The 25,157-nt window shown below is 37.1% G+C and overlaps 1 protein-coding gene and 1 pseudogene across 3 annotated transcripts in view; one reads left to right on the forward strand and one right to left on the reverse strand.

Annotated features, from left to right (window-relative positions):
• The window catches only part of TNPO1 (transportin 1), a 98,591-nt gene that overhangs the window by 26,987 nt on the left and 46,447 nt on the right, over positions 1–25,157 (reverse strand). For all 3 annotated transcript variants that reach the window (XM_003925760.4, XM_074384865.1, XM_010336529.3), the window contains exons 6-12: positions 21,241–21,374; positions 14,436–14,517; positions 11,725–11,847; positions 10,441–10,559; positions 4,895–4,955; positions 4,194–4,362; positions 672–824 (exon numbers count right to left, since the gene is read on the reverse strand). In XM_003925760.4, the coding sequence (XP_003925809.1) occupies positions 672–824; positions 4,194–4,362; positions 4,895–4,955; positions 10,441–10,559; positions 11,725–11,847; positions 14,436–14,517; positions 21,241–21,374 (841 nt within the window). The remainder of the gene's footprint in view (positions 1–671; positions 825–4,193; positions 4,363–4,894; positions 4,956–10,440; positions 10,560–11,724; positions 11,848–14,435; positions 14,518–21,240; positions 21,375–25,157) is intronic.
• LOC120367400 (large ribosomal subunit protein eL33 pseudogene) lies at positions 8,372–8,680 on the forward strand (annotated as a pseudogene).

The raw sequence follows: 25,157 nt of genomic DNA on the forward strand, positions 1-25,157 counted from the left end.
TTACTGCCAGGACAGAATCAGTAACAACCCTTTATAGAGAATGATGACAGTCTTGCCTTATGGTGTTTCCTATAACTTCCTAAGAAATCAAGATATTTTTTTTTTTTTTTTTTAAAGCAATGGGGATGCTTCATACATCAGACCCTTCCGTTCTGTTCCCTTTAAAAAAAATTTTTTTTATTGAGACGGAGTCTTGCTCTGTCACCCAGGCTGGATTGCAATGGTGTGATCCAGCTCACTGCAACCTCTGCTACCTGGGTTCAATTGATTCTCTTGCCTCAGCCTCCTGAGTAGCTGGGATTACAGGCGTGCGCTACTATGCCCAGCTAATTTTTGTATTTTTAGTAAAGCTGTGGTTTCGCCACGTTGGTCAGGCTGGTCTTGAACTCCTGACCTCAGGTGATCCATTCACCTTGGCCTCCCAAAGTGCTGGGATTACAGGCGTGAGCCACCATGCCCGGCCTCTGTTCCCTTTACTGTATGTCCTCTTTTCCCTTTATTATAACAAAAACATTTTGCAAAATATCTGGCTGGGGTTAGAAGCCAACCCATGGCTGTTTAATACTAGTTAACTGGTTCAAAATAGAAATTCTTTAAAGTAGCCTAGCCTTATTAGTACCTAACAGTAGTAAGAAGCCAACTTATATAATTCAAACTGGACTTAAGCTCACCTTCAGCAATTGCTCCTAAAACCAAGATGCCTGATTCTTTAACAACCCATTCATGATGAAAAAGTAATTCTTTCAAAAGGGGCAAAATATGTGGCAGCAGTTCATCACGATATACATTGGCAAGAACATCTAGGGCAGCAGCAGAACATTTTCCTAAGGAAATATTTAATTCAAAAACATTACATTAACTTCTTATTCAATTAAATAGGAGGTAGTCTGTCACAGTAAAACATTTTCTATTAAGATGAATACTTTTTATGACAAGAACTTATTTGGCAAATTAATTGTGAAGACATTGTATTCTGTACATGACTGTCATACTAGAATTCTGTCTACACAGAAAAACTAAAATACTGTTCCACTCAATTCAATGCTTCTAATATGATGCCCACTCAGTATGATACAATCATGTTACAATCATGCAGCAAAACAAACATTATTAATTCTACTTAACATTTACAGCAATAGATCATCAAATGTACAATTACTTAGCTGGAATTTAGACACAAAAATTGCAACAAAAGTCACCAGCACATCAAGAGTAACAAATGCTAAAAAGATTAACTATGGAACTATAAATCAACTCAGATTTTATTAACATAATAATTCAGACAAGAACAGCAAAAATGAAAAGAACAACAAAATATCATTTCTGTTATGGGTAGGAACATGTTCCTGGAAGTTCATGTACTGGAAACCTAATACCCAAAGCAAGAAACATGGGAGGTGGGGCCTTGTAAGAGGTGATTAGGTCTTAAGAGTTCTGCCCTCATAAATAGGTTAATATCATTATTGCAGGAGTGGGTTAATTATCAAAAGAACTGGCTTATTACAAGCATGAATTGAGCTCTCTTTCAGGTGTGTCCTTCTGTCATCAGATGATGCTGCAAGAAGGTCCTCACCAGATGCAGCTCCTCCATTCTAAACTTCAGGTATCCTGTTATACCAGCACAAAGTGGACTAAGAAAATACCAAAATTTTCTGACGTGACTAGGCATAGCAAATAGTTAATCGCAAATTACTAGACAATAATAAAATCCTTAAAAAAAAATCATTACACTGGCCAGAAATTAACACCTACCCATCAATAAGGATCTTAGTTATACCACATGGTAGAACCACACAACTAAATAGTACACTGACATGGAACAGAAGAAAATCTAAATCTGTATGTACAGATGAAGAATGAGGCATACGACACACAGAAAGAAAGCAGAAGAGTACATATAATCTGATTTCACTTTTAGAAATTGGCTTCTCCTCTAAAAAAGATCTATGTATGTTTATCCAACCATGCACAGAAAAGCTTTCGGAAGGATATAAAGAATGGGATGTGAAGACGAAGTGTTCACACATCCACGTATATTACTTTTGCAGAGTTATCTGTGTAATGATCTTAAGCCATCCTGCTTCCCCAATCTGAAAGTAGGGATACACTGGGAGGTAATTTGTAATAGTAGTGAACACTATGGGTTGTCTTAATGAGTGAGACTTGAGTTCCAATACTAAATGTGCTGTCAGTACTAGCTATGCCAACCGTGGATAAATTTCTCTTTCTGCAGTTTTCTTGCTTACTGAAGGTTGTTGGAAATCTTAAATATAAATACGACTTTATTCTTACCTTTGATTAAATAAGACTTTGATATGCATGCAAAGTCCTTGGCCTAGTGCCTGGCACATGAGGCACTCTAAAACAGAATGTTAGTTATAGGAAACTGAAGAGGCAACAGAGGAACTATATTATATAACCAAATGAATGACACAGCCCAGACTGGTAATGTCTGTCCTTAATAGCTTTAATCCGTTATTAAAAACACTTTGAACTAGAGTAGTGGCTCTAAAGGGGTGATTTTGTTCCCCCAGGGAACATCTAGCAATGCCTGAAAGCATCGCTGGTTGTCCCAATTGTGTTTTGTGCTGCTGGCATCTTTGGGCAGAGGTCAGGGATGCTGCTCAACATCCTACATGTGCAGGACAGCCCCCACAACAAAGAATTATGTGCATGTCGTGGCATTCGTATGTAGAAAAAAAAATGGATTATGTGGCCCCAAATGCCAATAGTCTCAAGGTTGAGACACCCTGAACTAGAGCAGTAGAGATTTAAAATCAGCAAGCAAGCAAAATCAGAACACAGGTGTTTAGGTTCATCACCAATTAGGAAGTGTGGGCCGGAATGCTAGCTCCACAGGTGATGTGATCTGCAGCTTAACGTATTTTAAAAAGCATATTTCATGTTTTGAATATAATAAAGCAACTTATATTATTTTAGAATTACCTATGATAGCCAATCCTCATGCAAATTACCACACAAAAAATACTCATGTTAGAAAAACCAAAAAAGCTTATGGCAATGTTCTTACAATATTAAAACATCAACAACCTTTTGAGAAATGATAGTTTACGAATGTAATGATGGTAAAATAAGAGCAGGCCCACCAGGAAAATGCAAACCAAAACCTCAAAATATCATTTCACATCCACTAGAATGACTATAGTAATCAAGAGATATAAGGCAAGTGCACATGTGAAGAAACTGGAACCCTTCAGATAATGCTACTAGGAAAGCAGAATGGTGCAGCCACTTTGGAAAACATCCTGGTAATTTCTCAAAAGGTTAAACATACAGTATGACCCCAGCAATCCTTCTCCTCAATGTTTACCCAAGAGAATTGGAAACATGTTGGGCCAGACATGGTGGCTCATGCTTATAATCCTAGCATGGCTGAGGTGGGTGGATCGCTTGAGCCCAACGGTTCAAGACCAGCCTGGGCAACATGGCGAAACTGTCCCTACAAAAAAATAAAATAAATAGAAAACAAAACATCAGCCAGGTGTACTGGTGCACACCTGTAGTCCCAGCTACTTGGGAGACTATGGTGAGAGGATCACCAAAGCCTGGGGAAATCAAGGCTGAGGTGGGTCATGACTGTGCCACTGCACAATTGTGCTAGCCTGGGTGACAGAGACCTGTCTCCAAAAAAAAAAAAAAAAAAAAAGAAAAGAAAAGAAAAGAAAAAAGAAAACGTACACCTACACTCAAAATTGTACATGAGTATTTATAACATCACTACTCAACAGCTACAAAAAGAGAAACACAAATGTCCACCAACTAATGAATGTATAAATGTATTACTACAATGAAATATTATTTCACAATACAAGTGAATGAAGTATTAATACGTGCTACAATATGAACCATGAAAACTTTATGCTAAGTCAAAGAAGATGGTCACAAAGGACAATGCATTGTATGACTCCATTTATATGAAATAGGCAAACCCAGAGACAGAAAATAGACTAGCAGTTGCCCAGAGCTAGTAAACAATGGGGAGTGACTGCTAATAGGTATAGGTGATGAAAATATATTCTACAACTGATTGTGGTAATGATTAAACAACTCTCTGAATATACTAAAAACCAATGAATTGTAAACTTTAATGGGTAAATTGTAAAGCAGATGAATTACATCCCAATAAAACAGTTACCAAAGTAGGCAACTGTGCTTTTCCCTTTCTGACTTACTTAGATTCCAGTCAGAAATTGTGTCATCATCATCAATTTCATCATCATCATCATCTTCCTCTTCAATTCCATCTTCATCATGCTGCTGAGCCACTGTCCTTGATCGGTGAAAACGTGGCCGTATATCCTGTTCACTATCAGGAATCGTTTCATCTTCTTCAACATCACCCTGTTTTTTTTTTTTTTAAAAAAAGGAAAATTTTGGTGGCTTTCGTTAGATGTTAATAATATATACATGAGTAAGAGAAACAGAGTATCGAGAGATGTGGTCATGCACAGGATTTTTAAGTATACTTCCAGAGTGATTAAGAACCACTCCCATGTACAGAACATATTACTTACAGAGGGGTGAATATACTGGCATAACACATCTGTTAGGTTATATGGCCCTTTCAGCCAACTAGATGGCCTCATTGGCTGATATAATCTAAGTATACCTGAATCAAATTCAGAGGAGCATATATAAGAAAATTTTAGAATTAACTCCAAGTAATTAAGTGGGAATTAATGATAACCCTACCAATGTCACCATCTAGTACCAAATTTGCTTCTATCTTTATACTTCTGTAGCCTATTATGGGTAATAGGAAGTCTATTTACAGGAGATCTATTCTCACTGAATGTTTTATTGGCCAAATTCAAAGATGTACTAAGTCAATATAAAAATCATGTTTGCTATTCATCAAAAAAAGCTTCCTTACCTTAAGTAGGATAATATCTATATCTGAGTATTTCATGCCATTCACTAACACAGGAATCAACCTATAAAGAAAGAAATTAATGAAACAAAGACCTAAAGATCTCAACAGAATAATTTGTAAGATTTAACCTTATGTGTACTAATAAAACCAGTGAGATAATCACTCGTAATATTGTCTTTGAACCTATTCAGTGATATATGTCTGCTCATTAACTGAAGAAATGTTGAGAAAAGGAAGCAGTGAAATATAAAATCCCCTGGATAGGTTTAAGAAATGTTGGCCAGCCAAACTTTCATGCTCAAAGTCCTTCTAAATTCTAAAACAGAAAGATTAGTAGTAATTAAACATTATAGCTAGCGTAATTCACTAGGTACGACTTACATAGAACTCTAATTTGAAAGCTACAGGCATTCTGCAGGAGAACCAGGTGTATCTGGATCACTAAGAGTTAATCACTTTGATGATCTTTGTCAACAATTTCAGGGAAATGGTGAGAACAGATATCAGACTATAATATAATGAAGAGTTAATAAGATGTGGGTTACAGAAGTAAAGACAGTAAGTCCCACTTGTTTTAGTTTTTTTGAATACAGAAAAAACTGCAGCATGTTTAAAAGTTACGGGAAATAAAGCAACAGAGAGAATTTAAGAGTGAATATTTATGTGGTACGGTGAGGTCTCTGGGGATAAAAAAAAAAAATTATACTCTACAGACCTTAAATAGAAAATTGGTTAGGAGAGGACAACTCATATGAAAATATTATCTGTGGGCCAGGCGCAGTGGCTCATGCCTATAATCCTAGCACTTTGGGAGGCAGAGGTGGGCGGATCACGAGGTCAAGAGATGGATACCGTCCTGGCCAACATGGTGAAACCCCATCTCTACTAAAAACACAAAATTTAGCTGGGCATGGTGGTGCCTGCCTACAGTTCCAGCTAATTCAGGAGAATCCCTTGAATCCAGGAGGTGGAGGGTGCAGTAAGCCGAGATTGCACCGCTGCATTCCAGCCTGGCGACAGAGTGAGAATTCAGTCTCTCAAAAACAGAGAAAGAAAAGAAAAGAAAAGAAAAGATTATCTGTAAGTTTTGGGGCAAGATAAAGGGTCACCTGCTTTCTTTATAACTGCTCAAAGTGAATTAAGAGAACATCAAACGAGTGATAAAGGTTTGAAACAGCTGCTCCTGGTGAATAAAAGATAAAAGCTGATCTGGAATGTGAATTAGCAGATCATGAAGGGTCCACTTGCAGTTGAAGACCACAGATTTCCATAGCCAACATTCCCCCAGGAAAGTGTAACCTTCCCCAAAGGAAAATTTTTGGTGCCTTGGTTAAAGAAGAGTTCAGAGTTCAATTAGTCTACAGCAGCACAGATAGATGTTTTGGGTTAGTATAGTTTATTTGTGGCTCTGATGTTTGTCAGATAAAGAGAGAAAAAGAATCAGATTAGGCCCAGTGCCTAATCACGAGGTCAGGAGTTCAAGACCAGCTTGGCCAACATAGTGAAACCCCGTCTCTACTAAAAACAAAAATTAGCTGGGCATAGTGGCATACGCCTGCAGTCCCAGCTACTCGGGAGGCTGAGGCAGGAGAATCGCTTGAACCCAGAAGGCAGAGACTGTGGTCAGCTGAGATCTCACCACTGCATTCCCTGGGTAACAGAGCAGACTCCATCTCAAAAGAAAAGAATCACTTTAAACACAAAGAGGTCAAGGGCTTTGGCATGGGGTGGCAGAGGGGCCTAGTAAGGTTTGCAGGAAATAAAGGACTGGCTAGTAAAGCTGGGCAAATAAGAAAAAATGAAGTCAGTAAGATAGGGAAATTAACTGTGACCATGTGGCAATCTGGCATGTACCTGACGAAGTCTAATCATGTTAGACATATTATTATTTTTGAACAGGTCTTACTGTGAAAATTTCTCCTGAAGCCCCTATGTAGCCATTAAAGACAAGAGTTTTGTTTTGTTTTGTTTTTCTTTTCTTTTGGAGACAGAGTCTTGCTCTGTCACCCAGGCTGGACTGCAGTGGCGAAATCTTGGCTCACCACAATCTCTGCCATCCGGGTTCAAATGATTCTCCTGTCTCAGCCTCCCGAGTAGCTGGGACTACAGGCATGTGCCACCATGCCCAGCTAATGTTTTGTATTTTTAGTAGAGATGGGGTTTCACTATGTTGGCCTGGCTAATCTTCAACTCCCGACCTCAGGTGATCCATCCACCTCAGCCTCCCAAAGTGCTGGGATTACAGGTGTGAGCCACTGTGCCTAACCAAAAATGAGTTTTTTAATGCAACATCACATAAAGTTAATAATACAGACAATAAACATTTACTGAAGACTTAAATATGGGCTGGGCATTGGGTTGTTTTACATGAATAATCCACACAACAGCCTTATCAGACATTAATATACAAGAATAAAGTTGGGGAAAAAGCCAAAACATTTTTGTAAAAACAAGAGAAATCAAGAGCTACTATACCAGATCACAAAATACATTAATGTTCAATAATAAAAACAGCACTAGTTAAAAAAAATGGTTAAATTGGTGCATTTTTTTTTTTTTTCCCCTGAGACAGGGTCTCACTCTGCAGCAGCCTCCACCTCCCAGGTTCAAGCCACTCTCCTACCTCAGCCACCCAAGTAGCTGGGATTATAGGCATGTGCCACCATGCCCAGCTAATTTTTATATATTTAGTAGAGATGGGTTTCACATGTTGCCCAGGCTGGTCTTGAACTCCTGAGCTCAGGCAATCTGCCTGCCTTGGACTCCTAAAGTCCTGGGGTTACAGGTACGAGTCACTGTGCCCAGCCCACAATGTTGTTTTCTAAATGAGTGTGTGTTTATGAGCGCTCTTGTAACACATACAATTTTAATTCCTATGGAAGCACTTTTTGCTCACATTATACTAAGCAAGTCTGGTTAACAAGTAGGAAAAACAAGTTATTTTGTTGTCCTTTTTAATCTTGGCATCAGATTGATGTTGATATTCTGCTATCCTGTCAACACACTATCTAAAAAAATAAAAACGGCTGTGTTTTATAGATAAAAATGGCTCCCATTGGGTGCAGTGGCTCATGCCTATAATCTCGATGCTTTGAAAGCCAAGCAGTGAGAACTGCTTGAGGCCAGAGGATCAAGACCAGCCTGGGCAATACAGTGAAGCCTCGTCTAACAGTAGTAGGGAAGACATAAGTCAAGCTCAGTCATGACTGGCTTGAGTTGTTTAATGATGGCACTAATTAGCACAGCAAAATGGGTGGTGCTAATCTTTTAATTTCCTGCTTATTTTAGGAATACTTGAATTATATTAGTGCAGTGATGGAGTTAAGAGTACCCAGGTATAATTCTGTATTTTCAGCATTATCTCTAATGTTATACCATAGGTGTTCATTAATAAAATCTCTAAAATGAAGCCCCTGCTGCTCAAATCTGGGGGCAAACAGCTGGAGCCTGCTGGGAATAGGACTTCTAAAAGGAAGTATGTCTGGAACGCTGTGGTCCAAGGCCATTTTTGCTGGCTAAAAGCAGGGTCTCCAAAACCAAAGGAAGCACGTAGCTCTTCTTAAAATTGAAGATGTTTATGCATGAGATGAAACAGAATTCTCTGTGGGAAAGAGATGTGCTTATGTATATAAAACAAAGCACAATACAGAGACTCCTGGAGGCAAACCAAACAAAACCCGAGTAATGTGGGCCCATGGAAACAGTGGCATGGTTTGTGCCAAATTTCAAAGTAATCTTCCTGCTGAGGCCACTGGACACAAAGTCGAAATGATTGTGTACCCCTAAGATTTAAACTAATAAAAAAATCAATAAATAAAAGTGGATTTGTGCTCTTGAAAAAAAAAAAAATCTCTCCAGTTTTTACAAAAATTAGTATCTATGACTTTTAGAATTATATGACCCCACAGAAACCCAAATGTATCATTTAAGTGGTATTACAAAGTAAAGAGAAAAGAAAGAATAACCAATAGATTTCCTAAAGAGAAAAAAATCTGGTCAGTGTATTTGCAGGGTAAGGTTAAGCAAGATATGACAAATGTTGCCCAAAATTTAATTTAATTAAAATTAAATTTTCCCTTAAAATAAACTGACTGGAATTGTTGCTTTCTTGATGGGGGAAAAAAACAAACAAAAAACTCAGTTGACTATATGAAAATATGAACATTCAAGTACCATAAACATCTGAAAAAAAAAAAAAAACCCTTTAATATTAGGAGATACTAAAATATTTTTTTCCTCTTATCCGGATGGCTAAGATTTGAGATATTAAAATTCATGGCTGGCAAAGCTGTAATAGAATAGACACAGTGGGATATAAAGTCCTACAAATTTCCTAGAGAACTATTTGGAGTATTATGAAGAACCATTAAAATCCTCATATTCTTTGACTCTGGGGGAAAAAAAAATCACTCCTAGGAATTTGAACAAAAAGAAATAACCTTTTATTGAAAAAGAAAGATGTTCACTCCAGGATTATTTATAAAGAAAAATAAAAGCCAAAACAACCTAAATATTCAATGGCAGAGAACAGTCTCTCCCTCTCTCTATAGTGTACACATATATAATTGTCGTAAATATGGTTATGTATTCCCTGATGGAACAGCACACCTCCACTGAAGTTTTTTTTACTGCATTTTAGGTTTTGGGGTACATGTGAAGAACATGCAAGATTGTTGCATAGGTACACACATGGCAGTGTGGTTTGCTGCCTTCCTTCCCCTCACCTGTATCTGTCATTTCTCCCCATGCCATCTCTTCCCACCTCTCCACCCACCCCGTCCCTCCCCCATTTCCCTCCAACGGACCCCAGTGACCTCCACTGAAGTTTTAAAGACTAATGACGTGGAGGAAAGCACACAGTATACAATAACTGAAAATAACAAACCATTAAATAGTATATTTAAAATTTCAAGCACTAACTATAGGCAAGATGTCATGTTAATGTATTATGTATTATTAAATCAAATTTTTTCTCAAATATCCTGAATACATGCTATTCAGTATATGGTACTTTCACAGAAAAAAACATTAAAAGATGACATCAAAAATACTAACAGTGATGACTCAGGGTGGTGAAAACACAGAAAATATAAAATTCTCTGCAATTTAGTTTTCTCCCATGAGCTTTTATTACTTTACTTTAGAAACATGGGCTTAACATTAAGTCAACTAAATTTTGTTGCATGACTACTAGTGGGAAATTCTTTTCTCGAAGAAAAAAAAAAAAACACCACCTCACAATAGATCCTGTGGTTAAATACCAAGGATTGTTAAAAAACAAAAACAAAAACAAAACCCACAAAATACTGTGCCACAAATTATTCAAAATCAATTATAATTTAGAACAAACCGTCCTTATATAATTTTTTAAAATTAAAATAGGCAATTGCTTTTTGAAAAAATCTCTCTACCCACAATAAAATGAAGTCTGGCTTCTTTAGAATCTCACTCCCAGATGGCAACAATGAATTTTATAAGAATACAAAAATGAAGGATCACTTAAGAAATTAAAGAACAAGGCAGCAGTTTTAAGAGGGAACACTTACTTAGGAAGATGCCTTACGAGTACATCTTTGCATATTGGCTGTTCAGCTAAAGTTAGCCAAAATTCACAGGCTTCTAAAGCCACATTTTCATCTTGATCTTGAGTCCTCTGCAGCATGTACTAGAAACACAGGATCCTTAATATTAGTCAGTTTAAATCACACAATATCAACTCGGTCCTATTATCAAGCAAGTTTCTGACCTTGTGGTTTTCAACCTAGGCTTTTGAATTTTTAAAAAGTTTTCTAAGATACAGTTAAATTTAAAATGTTACTCAATGAAAAGTGTTCAGTGAATATATCATCTGTTTCTGTGTAGTTTTTTTAATGATACCACTGAGATTTTTGAAATGTGAATTTTAATCAAATATTAAACCTTTTTAGAAACATAAAAATGACAATTAAGAACTCCATTATATTATTTCTTAAAATGAAGACTATAACTACTCAAGCTGTCTCTTGTAAATTACATGAATTTTCACGTTTAAAGTGATATACATGCTGAAATTATAAAAATCATTTTTAATTTGGGAAATAGTAGTGACATCTCCTAATGTGAATACAATTTTTAATTCTCAACAAAATAGATTCCTCATGTCCTCTGAACACACCAAGCCAAATTCACTCACGTGATTTCACAATGTACCTGAGACTGGAACCACCAATTAATAGATTGTACACATCCTTTTCCAGACTGAAACATGTCACCTAACAAAATGTGGCCACAGAACAGTATCACAGGCCAACCCGTATTACATGCTACGTCATGTCCTACTCCTTTGCTACTGAATACTGTGGAAGAAAGAACTGTAACATTACAAATTAGGCTCCCCAGTGTGGCCAAGCAACTGATAAAATTTCTTCACTTCAGTTAACACTAAACTTTCAACCAGTCTGGCCTGATGTTTCAAAGAGAAAACAGGCCTATCTTATGTACTCGCATGTTTCCTAAAATTTTTAGCAGGAGTTGCGGCATACCATGAATGCTAGGCTTTTAATAGATCTTAGACTGCAACCTTTAAAAAAGATCCTCCCTTCTCTCTACTGCATGGAACTTTGGAAGTGAAAAGGAGGTTCTAGATAACATGCCACTTAAAATATTTCCAAAGCTATACACAGTATGTATAATTATACCCAGAAACATGAAAATCTCCATAAAGATAATTCATAATTTTAAGACAATCGTAATTATTTTATAGTCCCCTCCCCATCCAGTATGTTGTATTTGTATCTAGTATTTCTTTTACGGGAAAGATGAGGAAAGAGCCTTTAAATTGCCGGTGTTACCTCAACTATATTATGCATGTGAGGGAGTAGGCGATCCATTCGAACTTCGAGCAACATCACAAGTGCTCGGCACACATTTTTCCGTACCTCTGGTTCTTCATCACCAGCCAATGCAAAGAGATTCTGTTGCATAAGAAATAATTTTTTTCTAGTTTTAGAAAGGTTTATACACAATAATAAGTAATCTGCAAGTTGTTAACATTTAAATTAACCCTATGAAGATAAGGTACCAAAAACTGACCTGTACTGGCCTACAATATTAGATTATAAGAATTAAATGTGGAATGATAATTAAGATTATGATTTTGATAAAAGATGAAAAGCTATTCTTTTCTGTGAGAGTACAATCAGTTGTGTTTTGAGGAAATTTTTGGTTTTTAAGAAACCATGTCATTAGGACACAGCAGCATTTGTTAGCTCACCCAGATGCAGAGACAAAAGACTATTCCCTAATAAGCCTGATTTTTAAGGTGAGAGGTGGTAATAGATTCAAGTTCTATAAAAAGGTGATATAGGCTCAGTAACTGACAAATATTAATATATACTGATATTCCAACTTAACCCCAAACTGATGTTGGTCAATAAAGTTAGTAATAAGTATTATGCTGTTCCCTACAAGTACGTCTGCAAGGCGAAAACAATGTCTGAATGGACAATAGACTATTTTGTTTAATCTTCAAAACTCTAAGATGTTATTCAATTTTACAAATAAGAAAACAAATTAATAGAAGTTAAGTAACTTGCTAACCACCAGAAAGAAAGAGAAATCCAATGATCAAATGGGACACTGTGTGAAATATTAATGCAGCATTTAAAATGTTCATTTCTCCAGTTTTTGCTTCTACATTTGACACTCTCAAAACTATGTAGTTCCTGTTTTAATCACGCATTTTAGTGAAGAGCACTGTTTTCCCAGCAGGTATTGCCATTAACGGTGCATCCTCCATTAAATTTTATTTCAAAATTTCACGAATTTACTCTAGAGAACAGCAATTGGGTTGGGAGTAGGGATATCCAATGTCATCACCTTGCATTTGTCACTTTTATTCTACTGTCAATGAATATCCAGCTTTGCCAAGGTTACACGTCATAGCCATGTACTGGTAACCATAAACTTTTCATCAATATTTAGACTTAGCAGGCATGATACCATGAAAACACTGGCAAGTGAATAAAACTAGTTTACCTATTCAGTTGGCAAATTACTACTGAGGGCCTACTATATGTTAGAGGCACTTCCTCCAGAGGTTTACTGTTTTTGTAGGGTGAAGAACTGGCTAAATCCTGTAGCACTATTAAGTAATAAAGTAATATTAACATATTAATAGTAAAGCAAAACATTTTTAAAATGTTGGAAAATGCTTCTGCTTCACTTGCAGAGTATAGTCCTATGAAATTTTTATTTTCAGAGAGAACTCAATTTCATTTATTTTAAATTATATTCCCTTATAAGATGCTGGTATGTCTATCACTATCCCCTTTATTAAGCTGTGGAAGAAAAATACTAAAAGGAAACACCAGGATAATTATAACAGAAATAGTACTATTAATACTTTTAATAGCTAACATGAAGTGCTTTCTTTCTGTGGCAGGCATTGTTCCAATTCACTTTTATCAACTAGGTTTATAACAATCCAACAAGGTAGGTCAATCGTTGGCTCATTTGACAGATGATATAAAGATAACATCAGTTAAATAAAGCATCCAAGGTTACAAAGCTACTAAACTGAGAAGCTGGGATTTGAACACCAATAGTCTACTCCAGACCTCTAATATTATCCACTACATTATACCACCTCTAGACTAGACAAGGCTAGACTGAAAGAAAACACCTTGCAGGCATAAAATTTAGGTATCCCTAGTATCAAGTACAGTGTCTGTTTCATAGTAGGTAGTAGTCAGTAAAACCATTTAAGAAACATTTTGGTTTTAACTTGTAATTGGCTAAAAAATCTTTATGGCTACTACTCTTAGTCTATTGGTAATAGATGCTCAGAAAGAAGCTGATCAATTTAAGTGACGAGAAAAAAAGTAATGTGCCCCCCTCCACACTCTTCCTTATAATTTCCCAATAGTAATATCAGCAGTCTGACCTCTAAAGGACTTTTAAAATTCCATTTGATGAAAATAAAAATGAAGGTGCTTAAGGAACTTTAACAATCCTTTTAATTGTTATCAAGCAGCAGAGATTTTGAAAAGAAACTGGTTGTGCTTATGGTTCCTGGCCAGAAAATTATGCTCTTTTCTCTCTGCTTTTATCAGAAAGTTCAAAATGCCTTTAAAGTCAATTTTTCCCGATGCCTCTAATTTTACAATGGAAAATACTGTCCTTATAGTCGGTGCCTTCAGTTTCTACCAAATCAACTTAATCTAATCTCACCAAGTTTTCACATTTCAAAAAAACTGCATTAGCTGAGGGATTTGGTTTCCATATGCAATATGAACAGTATATTGAAGGACAAATTTTTAAAGTAGTCAAGACACTAAACACCCCCCCACCACCATAATCAGTGTTTGTATAATGATACAAGTAGAAAAATTAGTAAAAGAAAAGCACTTCTATCTCTATCCAATTTTAATACTATCAGAAATCATTTAATTAAATGTTGAATTTACAATTATAAATGATTATTGTTTTAAAGCAAAACTGCAGGCAGTCGGCATCACCTTCTCAAAAAAAAGTTGGGGCAGGGGACAAGGACAAGTCTTACCTCAATAAAGGAATCAATGTGCAACATCAGAGCTTGAGTCCTACTGATGATAAACTGATTAACACATGCAACAGCATGAGACCTAGAAACAAAGTTTAAAATTTAACATATGCTCATTGTAACTTTTTTCTATCTATAGAAAACTAGCAAAATCATTTCTCCATAAAATTATGGTGTATGTTTATTAATATGCCCACTAAAAAAAATGAGTCAAACTTCTGTATCAACAAAGAAAGAATCTAAATGATATATTAAGGCAAAATGCAAGTTGCGGAGCATGATGTGTTTCTAAGTCACGGAAAAATGTTGGAAAAGACGTGCAAATTTTTAATAGTGCATACCCTAAGAATGGGAGGTTGGGCAAGGGGCATAAATTTTTTTTTAAAGATACCTACAGACTTAAAAATAATGGGTAACCATTCCTTTTGAAACTAAAAATGGAGAATAGTCCATGTGTTCTGGCATATGCAATTCAATTGTTAAGCAGTTCTTGTTGGCACCACCTTTAAAAATTTACTCTTTAATCCAGTCATTTCTCACTGCCTCACTTCTCTCATTCAAGACATGATCTCTCATCTCTTACCAGGGTTACTGAAATAGGGTGTAATTGGTTTCCTGACTTCCACTGTGCCAAAAGCCACTACAACCTGTTTGACACACACAGACCACACTACCCCCTCGTTCAGATTGCTACAATAAAACAAAAGGCCAACAGTAAATATTTTAGGCTTCACGGGCCACATTAAGACCTTGTTGTCATTTTTTTTCCCCTCTTAATTACAACCACTTAAATTTAAAAATCATCCTTACCTTGCAGGTCATGGGTGGGCTAAATTTGGCTCTCTGGGTCATAGTTTGCTGACCATTTGACTAGATATTCCTTTATACTATGGCTCCTCCCTTACCCCCTAACTTCAATTCCTATTATGCTACTACAGCCCAGTTTCTTTCTTCTGTCACTCTAAAAGACTGATTCCTAATTCCAAAGCCTTCTCACTTGCTGTTCTCTGGTCTTAAACATTCTTAACCATCTTTTATAGACTCACTTCCTTATTTTGTTCACAGTTTGCACAAATGTTTCCTTTAAAGAGAACCATTTATATAAAATATCTCCAAATCAGTCTATCCCTGATCTCATTATTTTTCCATTGTGCTTATCACTGAATGAAATTATATTACTTATTCACTGTCTGTCCTGTCTCCTCTTCTGAAATATAACCCCATGAGAACCTTTCTTTGTCTTAACCACTGTGCCAAAGACACAGTTGGTTTTTGGTTCTGCAGTTATAGCAAAGCACATAAACATTTACTAACATAACATTAAGTGAAAAAAGCATACCATGGGGAGCTCAACCACTTAAATGTGCAGCACAGGATAAGCTGCCTATCCTTTAAAGTCTGTTTTTCTCATTCTATAAAAATACTACTGGCTGGGAGCTGTGGCTCAAGCCTGTAATCCTAGCACTTTGGGAGGCTGAGGCAGGCAGATCACCTGAAGTCTGGAGTTTAAGACCAGCCTGGCCAACATGGTGAAACCCTGCCTCTAGAAATTTTCCTGTCACCAATCTCCAGAGGCACCTACTATTAGCGTTCCCCAAATAATTTTTAGAAACTTAGCAACACTTAGGAATTATTTACGTTTTAATTAAAAGAAACTGTTTGACATGCTTTCTTTAGAAGTTTGTTTAATATAGCTTCTATACATCAGGAATGAAGATAAAATCTACAAAATGTAACTTAAATGCTACCATTTATAATAGTATCAGAAGACCAAGTGCCTGGGAATACATTTAATATAATGTGTTCAAGATCTCTAAAAAGAAAAGTATAAAACTTTATTAAGAACTGTAATCCCAGCACCCTGGGAGGCTGAGGTAGGCAGATCAGCTGAGATCAGGAGTTCAAGACCAGGCTGGCCAACATGGCAAAACCCCATCTTTACTAAAAAATACAAAAAAATTAGCTGGGCGTGATGGCATGCGCCTGTAATTCTAGCTACCTGAGAGGTGGAGGTTGCAGTGAGCTGAGATAGTGCCACTGCACTCCAGCCTGGGCAACAGAGAGAGAATGCCTCAAAAACAAAACAAAACAAAACAAAAAACAAGCAAGTAGGCCAGGCATGGTAGCTCATGACTGTTAATCCCAGTACTTTGGGAGGCCAAGGTGGGCAGATCACTTGAGGTCAGGAGTTTGAGACCAGCCTGACCAACATGGTGAGACTCCATCTCTATTAAAGACACAAAAATTAGCTGGGCGTGGTGGCATGCACCTGTAATTCCAGCAACTTGGGAGGCTGAGGCAGGAGAATCGCTTAAACCTGGGAGACAAAGGTTGCAGTGAACTGAGATTGTGCCACTGCATTCCCCAGCCTGGGTGACAGAGAAAGACTCCATCTCAAAATAAATAAATACAAACAATCAGCTGGGCGTGGTGGCTCATGCCTGTAATCCTAGCACTTTGAGAGGCCAAGGTGGACAGATCATCTGAGGTCAGGAGTTCAAAACCAGCCTGGCCAACATGGTGAAACCCCATCTCTACTAAAAATAAAAAAATTAGCTGGGCATGGTGGTGGGTGCCTGTAATCTCAGCTACCTGGGAGGCTGAGGCAGGAGAATCACTTGAAACCGGGAGGCAGTGGTTGCAGTTAGCAGGGATCATGCCATTGCACTCCAGCCTGGGAGACAAGAGTGAAATTCGGTCTCAAAAATAAATAAATAAATAAATAAACAAATAAATAAAAGCAATTAGTATTGTGAAAATGACCTATTTCTCCCAAATTGATCTATAGATTTAATGTTATTCCAATGTAAATTCCAACAAGGTTTTTCATAAACCTTGACAATTTTAGAATTTATAAAGAAAAGGCATTCCTACTGTAAGCTCTAAGTATCATTTCCCAATAAAAGGAATCAGATCTAGGCTAGAAACCTAGATGATAAACTTGGAATGCTGTGGATATCTCTGTATATAAAAATAAAACTTCCTTGTATTGATTTCTGGTGATCAAAGGCCGTAACAAAGGCAGGATAATTACTTGTGTCACATTTTCATAATCAGTATCAATTTCTTAATTAGATATGTCTGATACCATATAAATTGCATTTGTTTCTAAAAAATGATTTTTTTTTTCCAATATGATGTCTTCCTCATAGATTATAAGAAAATATTCCCCCTAGGAACATCTGAGGTTATTTGGTAAGCCCAGGGTCATTCTGCTAAGTGAGGTATATTTTCAATTCTAATTTCTCATCCTGGAAGTCTGCATATTTCAGGTCAAATTCTGATTTTTAGCCTTTCTTTAACACATATTTTTATAAGGTAAAACTCTTTAAAGAAGATATATTTATTTATCTGAGATGGTGTCTCACTCTGTCACCCAGGCTAGAGTGCAGTGGTGTGATCTCGGCTCAATGCAACCTCCGCCTCCCGGGTTCAAGTGATTCTCCTGCCTCAGCCTCCTGAGTAGTTGTGATTATAGGCACATGCTACCATGCCCAGCTAATGTTTGTATTTTTAGTAGAGACAGGGTTTGCCATGTTGTCCAGCTGGTCTCAAACTCCTGACCTCAGGTGATCCACTAGCCTCAGCCTCCTAAAGTGCAGGGATTACAGGTGTGAGCCACTGTGACCTGCCATTTATGATTATTTTAAAAGTTCTGTCAATTTTATACGTTGTAAAACTGTAAGCCTTATTTTCATTCCATTCTGGGACAGAATACAAATTTACCTTTATAAATAAGAGCAGCATTATCCAAAATTTTAAAGTTGAAATATCCCAGAACACAATTAAAAATACAGAAAAATTCATAGAGTTTGAACTGTTTGTACAACCCTTTCCTTGCTGTGTAGAAATTCGTTGCAGTATGTTACAAACTTTAAGTCACTGCAATTTGTTTAAAAAAACAGCCTCAAACTCTCCAAGTATTGCTCTGAGACATATCAGAATTCAATTTGAAGTTTTACTCATAAAACAGCAATGGAATAAAATAAAGGACCCAATAATAGACCTATGCACATACATAACGATGCATATAACAGAGGTGGCATTTTAAATGCATGGGGAAAAGGAAGGAACTATAAAATAAATGTGACAACAAGAAAAAGTTACCTAAATGGAAAAGACAGAATGTTTCCCTATCTCGTAGCACACACCCACAGATGCCAGATATATTAAGCTCTTAAATGTCAAAAAGCCCTTAACATTTTAAACTCTTAGTAAAGACAAAAAGGGGGAAGATATTATCTACACACATATCTGATAAAGAATGAGAATTCCTGTAAATCAATGGAGTACAAATAACCTAGTGGAAAAAAGCACAGAAGACAAGAACAAGATATAGGCAATAAACATACAAGACGCTCAACATCATTAATGATAGCAAAGAGTATTATCAAAACCATAATGAAACATCAAATATATATTTGATTGGCAACACTTAAAATGTATAAATGGTGCAACTTCTTAGAAAAACAGTTTGATATTACTTCCTTGAGGAGCTGCCCTGCCTGTGTCCCAGAAATTTCTTTCCTAGATTTTATAACTCTATTTAAGAGAACTCTTACGGGATGGACAGAGGAGACAAGTATACAAGTGTTTTCAGCAGCACTACTGAAAACCTAGAGGCCACCCACAGGCCTTGGGGAAAAGTACATAAATAAGCCATCTAATCTTCATGCAATTGAATATTATACAGGAGTCAAAATGAGCTATAGTGATTCAGTACAGATGAATCTTAACAACATTAAAGTTGCCCACAACTACATTCGGTACTGTGCAGTTCTTACAATGCTAAAAACAGAGGTACTGCATACCCTTTGCAGATGCGTGTAATAAAATTATCTAACAAGAAATGCAAGGGAAGTATGAAGTTGGGATTTAGATGTAGACTGTCGTCAAGGTCTTCATTTTGTTTCAAGTGGTGGATCTGAGTGCTTATGTTATTAGATCTGAGTGCTTATGTAATTAAAAATAACTAATATATAACTAAAGGCTAAATATAAGGACATGATGAGAATGTCATCAACTAAGAATGATCATTCAATTCTGTGTGCCTCAAGTCTGATAAAATGGTTCTTATTTTTAAATTGTTTAGTCACTGCCTATAGAACTAGGCAATAGAGTATAGTTTCCTATATCTTAATTCTATATTCTTCAAGTCCAACGGTTATGTTGAGAGGGAAGAACACTTAAGAGTACATAGTAAATTCCAGTTAAACTACATTAATAAGGTATTAAATAATAATGTAGAATAAAGTAACATAAAGATGGATGATATGTTTAGTATATATTTATAATAGATATTTACCCAAATATACATTAAAAAGAAAAATGCTAAGAGTATGTACAACAGACTCTCAGGTGGGTATTAATCTGCATTCACTGAATGGAATTTTTTTTTTTTTTTTGCAGACAGGGTCTTATTCCATCACTCAGGCTAGAGCACAGTGGCTCACTGCAGCCTTGAATTCCTGGGTTCAAGTGATTCTCCCATTTGAGCTTTTCAGTCCTAGCTTGAGCTAGGACTACAGGCACACACATCACTACTCTCGGTTAATTTTTTAACTTATTTTTTGTAGAGACAGGGTCTTGCTACGTTGCCCAGGCTGGTTTCTAACTCCTGGTCTCAAGCAAACCTCCTGCCTTAGCATCCCAAAGGGCTGTGATTTTAGGCGAAATACTTCTGAACCACTCAATCTTACCTAATGTTTTAATCAAATTACCATCTACAAAATAAAAATCGTGAAAAAATATTTATTAATATTTAATTACCAGCAATTGGTAATTCTGTATCAATTACCAGAAATAGGGTTTTTGGATTTTTTTTTTTTTTTTTGAGACAAGGTCTTGCTGTCATCCAGGCTAGAGTGCAGTGGCACCATCTTGGCTGCAACCTTCTCCTCTCAGGCTTAAGCAATCTCCCCACCGCAGCCCTCCAAGTAGCTAGGACCACAGGTTTGTTCTACCATGTCCAGCTAATTTTTATATTTTTTTTGTACAGATGGAGTTTCACCATGTTGCCTAGGCTGAGATCAAGCAATCCGCCCACCTGGGCCTCCTAAAGTGTTGAGTTTACAGGCATGAGCCACCAGACCCAGCTGTTTTTTCAGCTATTGAGAATCGGTCACAAAAAGTGAAGTATGTATATTACCACATTTTCATTATCTTAAGTTAAAATGTTAAAAAGGGAGACTTCCTGGAAACATGAACTCCTATCTAGTTAACTATGCCAGGAATAACATTATTTTAACGTTATAATAATGGAAAACCAAATACCTGCATGTTCTCACTTATAAGTGGGAGCTAAACATTGGGTACACAATGATGTAAAGAAGGTAACAATAGACACTGGGAATACAAGAAGAGACAGGGAGAGGGCCAAAGTACCTAAAAGGCACTATGCTTACCACCTCGGTGATGGATTCATTTGTTCTCTAAACCTCAAGCATCACACAATACCCCTTTGTAACAAACCTGCGCATGTATACTGATTCTAAAATCAAAGCTGAAAAAAAAAATCACAACTAATCCCGGCCTTAAATAAAAGAAGTTAGAAGATGCCTGTTAACTATCATGAATATAATTAACCACTCTAAAAGGCAGAAAACTTTTATCATGTTTAACAAAAATTTCCTCATCAAGAGTCAACATTTCACAGGTTTTGTTATTAGTCAATTTCAATTACATAAGTTCACCTCTGTGAACATCCAGTATCTTTTGCTAATCTCAAAAATATCAGGTAATGAAAAATAAGGTAATGGTCACGTTTATATCAGAGTTAATGAATTAATACTGGCAATATAAGTACCTTATTTTTGGACTACTGTGCTTGAAGAACTGTAAAAATTTGGGAATCATGATGTTGAGAGGACGATCTAAAACATCACTATCTAAAATCTCAGCTGAATCTTCACAAATCTTCTGAAGAGCACCAAATGCTCCCTGTAACAAACACATTTAAATTATTAGAATTTGTTAAAAATGAAGCCATTTAAAAAGAAACTGAAGAATGCTGACTAATTTGTATGGATTAATGTTCTCAGCCCACATAAGATTCTTTCTAAAATCCATAAATTTAATCATTCAAATTTTTTGTGTGGAAGACGGAGTCTTGCTCTGTCACCCAGGGTGGAGAGCAGTGGTGCAATCTCAGGTCACTGCAACCTTGGCCTCCTGGGTTCAAGTGATTCTCCTGGGATTACAGGTGTGTGCCACTGTGCTCAGCTAGTTTTTGTATTTTTAGTAGAGATGGGGTTTTACCATGTCTGCCAGGCTGGTCTCAAACTCCAGACCTCAGTTGATCGGCCTGCCTCGGCCTCCCAACATGCTGGGATTACAGGTGTGAGCCACCATGCCCACCCTGACATTCAGTTTTAAAACAAATTATTATACCACCAGGTATGTAAAATCTCAGTTAAAATACAAGGGTACATTTTAGTTTTAGCATTAAATGACTTAGAAGTGAAGAATATTTTGGTTGGCAGGGATTAAATACCAGTTTGTTGAAATTAAATATAAAACTCTACACAGAAGAGTATTTAAACACTGTAATACTTTTCTTTTTGAAGAACAGAGAGGTCATTAATACCATTAAAAAAGTTACTTAGGCTGGGCATGGTGGCTCAAGCCTATAATTCCAGCACTTTGGGAAGCTGAGGTGGGTAGACCACCAGAGGTCGAGAGTTAGAGACCAGCCAGGCCAACACAGTGAGATGGCTGTTTGAAAACACAAAAATTAGCTGGGCACGGTGGCACATGCCTGTAATCCCAGCTATTCCAGAGGCTGAGGCATGAGAATCTCTTGAACCCAGGAGGCAGAGATTGCAGTGAGCCGAGATGGGGCCACTGCACTCCAGCCTGGGTAACAGAGCTAAACTCTGTCTCAAAAAAAAAAAAAAAAAAAAAAAAAAAGTTATTCATCGGGTAACTGGTGACAAAATCTGTTGCAAGGGCAGGCAACACAAATTGACAACCATTTCCCATAACCATTTTAATACTAAAGGAAATAATCCAGAGCCTTTGTACATAACATGTAACCTACTAGTTACCTCAAACACCTACTTTACTGTTTATATTATATAATTCCATCAGCAGCAATTTGGTGCTTATTCTCCATAGCAGTTTTAAAGCATTCAACAGAAGGTAAAATCCTTTAAGGAAATTACCCAACATCCTTTTAGACTTTATAATGTCTTAAAAATATTAAATCTGAAAATACTTTTAAGTCTAAAATTTAATCAATATATTAAATTTCAGTCTTCGATTTAATATGCATTAAATATCAGGAACTTTGTCATGCGAAACTAGTCATATTTAAGTTTTTTTTGAAAAAAGAAAAAAAAAGCTTTACTTCTGAAAGCCTATTACATCAAATTAAATGTAAGCTTGTTACCCATGTGGCAACTAAAAATTTCAAGTAAGAACAAACATTTAGCAATCACTCCATACAAACATCTGGAAAACCACTATCTTTAGTTCAGATGGATGGGGGCACTGTTTATTTACAGTATGAATTCTATGTAGTATACAGTAGCTCAACAATTTCACAATTACTGCAGCTTAAATTTTTCATTCTTGGAAAGTGCTTAAAATTTTGATCTTCTTTTATGTTATTACCATCATATCAAAGCACTATTTAAATGCAATCAACTGTCCCATGAGGACTTATTATTTAGCTTTTCTATACTCTTACTAGTGTATATCCAAAGCATTTTCTTTTTTTTTTTTTTTGAGATGGATTCTTGCTCTGTCGCCCAGGCTGGGATGCAGTGGCCCAATCTTGGCCAAATGCAACCTCTGCCTCCTGGGTTAAAGTGATTCTCCCGCCTCAGCCTCCCGAGTAGCTGAGATTATACGCACATGACACCACACCTAGCGAATTTTTAGATTTCAGTAGGGATGAGGATTCACCATGTTGGTCAGGTTTGTCTCAAACTCCTGGCCTCAAATGATCTGCCCGCCCCAACCTCCCAAAGTGCTGGGATTAGAGGTGTGAGTCACCATACCTGGCCCCAAAGCATTTTTATGTATATAAGAACTAGGTATTTTTCTTTTCCTTTTAGGGAGGGAGAAAAGTGGCTTTAAGCACTATTTAGGTAACTCTCCCTCTCCCTATTTCCCTTTTTCCAACATAGGTCAGGCAACAAACTGCTATGTCCTAATACCACCTTATGAGTGGCTAGTTATGTTTTTTTTCTGGAGTTGGGTCTTGCTCTGATGCCCAGGCTGGAGCGCAATGGTACAATCTTGCCTCACTGCAGCCTCTACCTCCCAGGTTCATGCCATTCTCCCACCTCAGCCTCCCGAGTAGTTGGAACCACAGGCACATACCACCATACCTGGCTAATTTTTTGTAACAGTGTTTCATCATGTTGCCCAGGCTGGTCTTGAACTCATGCAATCCATCCACGTAGACCTCAGGATTACAGGTGTGAGCCACCATGCCCAGTTGGTTTTTTTTTCTCTTTTAGGTTAGATTATTCCAGTGGTTCGTTGTTGTTGTTAATAGGCTATTCCTGTGCCTGCCCTGCCTTTAACCTCTGCTCTTTGAGAGGTAGAGGAGTCACTCCTTTATGGAGTCAAAACACCAAATATGATTTCCACATAAAATAGATTTCTACTCAAACTGGAAGGCTGCTACCACAAGAGATACTTACAGTATCCATTAACCATGAGAAATCATTCTCTTTCTCCAAATGAAAAGAACTGGTGATCTAACAAGTGGCAAAACCCCCTCACAAGTCAGAGTTAACGTATGATTAAGACAACGGCCCAGTGCAGTGGCTCACATCTGTAATCCTAACACTTTGGGAGGCTGAGGCAGGTGGATCATTTGAGGCCAGAGGTTCGAGACCAGCCTGGCCAATACGGCAAAACCCTGTCTCTACTAAAAATACAAAAAAATTAGCCAGGCACGGTAGCTCAGCTACTCGGGAGGCTGAGGTGGGAGAATTGCTTGATTCCAGGAGGCAGAGGTTGCAGTGAGCCGAGACTGCACCACTGCACTCCAGCCTGGGCAACAGAGGGAGACCTGGTTACAAACAAAAAACGAAGACAAATTTAGTGAAGTGCAGTGGCTCATGCCTGTAATCGCAGCACTTTGGGAGCTGAGGCTGGAGGACTGCTTGAGCTCAGGAGTTCGAGGTCAGCCTGAACAGTGAGACCCCACCTCTACCAAATAAAAAAAGAAAAAATTAGTCTGGCATGGTAGCACCTGCCTGTAGTCCCTGCTACTTGGGAGGCTGATGTAGGAGGACCTCTTGAGCCCAGGAGGTTGAGGCTACAGTAAGCCATGATGGTGCCATTGCACTCCAGCCTGGGTGACAAGAGTGAGACTCTGTCTCAAAAAACAGAACAACAAAAGTTCAGCATCCCTTAGATACCTCACATACTGAGGCATAAAAACAATTTAGAACAGCTAAAAGAATACTCATGGTCCAGGAATCTGGTAAAGTTCAGTCTGTCTTTAACTGATTAAGCATGACAAAAACTGTTTACTACATACATATACATCTAAGAATAATTTTAGTACAGAAAAATAAGATACCTCCTTGTGTGAAATATGATAAAGAGGTTTATAATCTAACAGTTTTTATAGAAAAATAAATGATTTACAAATGTAAAATAACACAAAAGCAACTCTAAGTTTTTGAGAAGCTGTATGTTCCAGAGGTATTATTTTTCCCAAAAGCTGCTAATATACAACATGACAAGAAAAATAGAAAA

Source organism: Saimiri boliviensis, chromosome 1 (assembly GCF_048565385.1).
Source record: "Saimiri boliviensis isolate mSaiBol1 chromosome 1, mSaiBol1.pri, whole genome shotgun sequence".
Lineage (NCBI taxonomy): Eukaryota > Metazoa > Chordata > Mammalia > Primates > Cebidae > Saimiri > Saimiri boliviensis.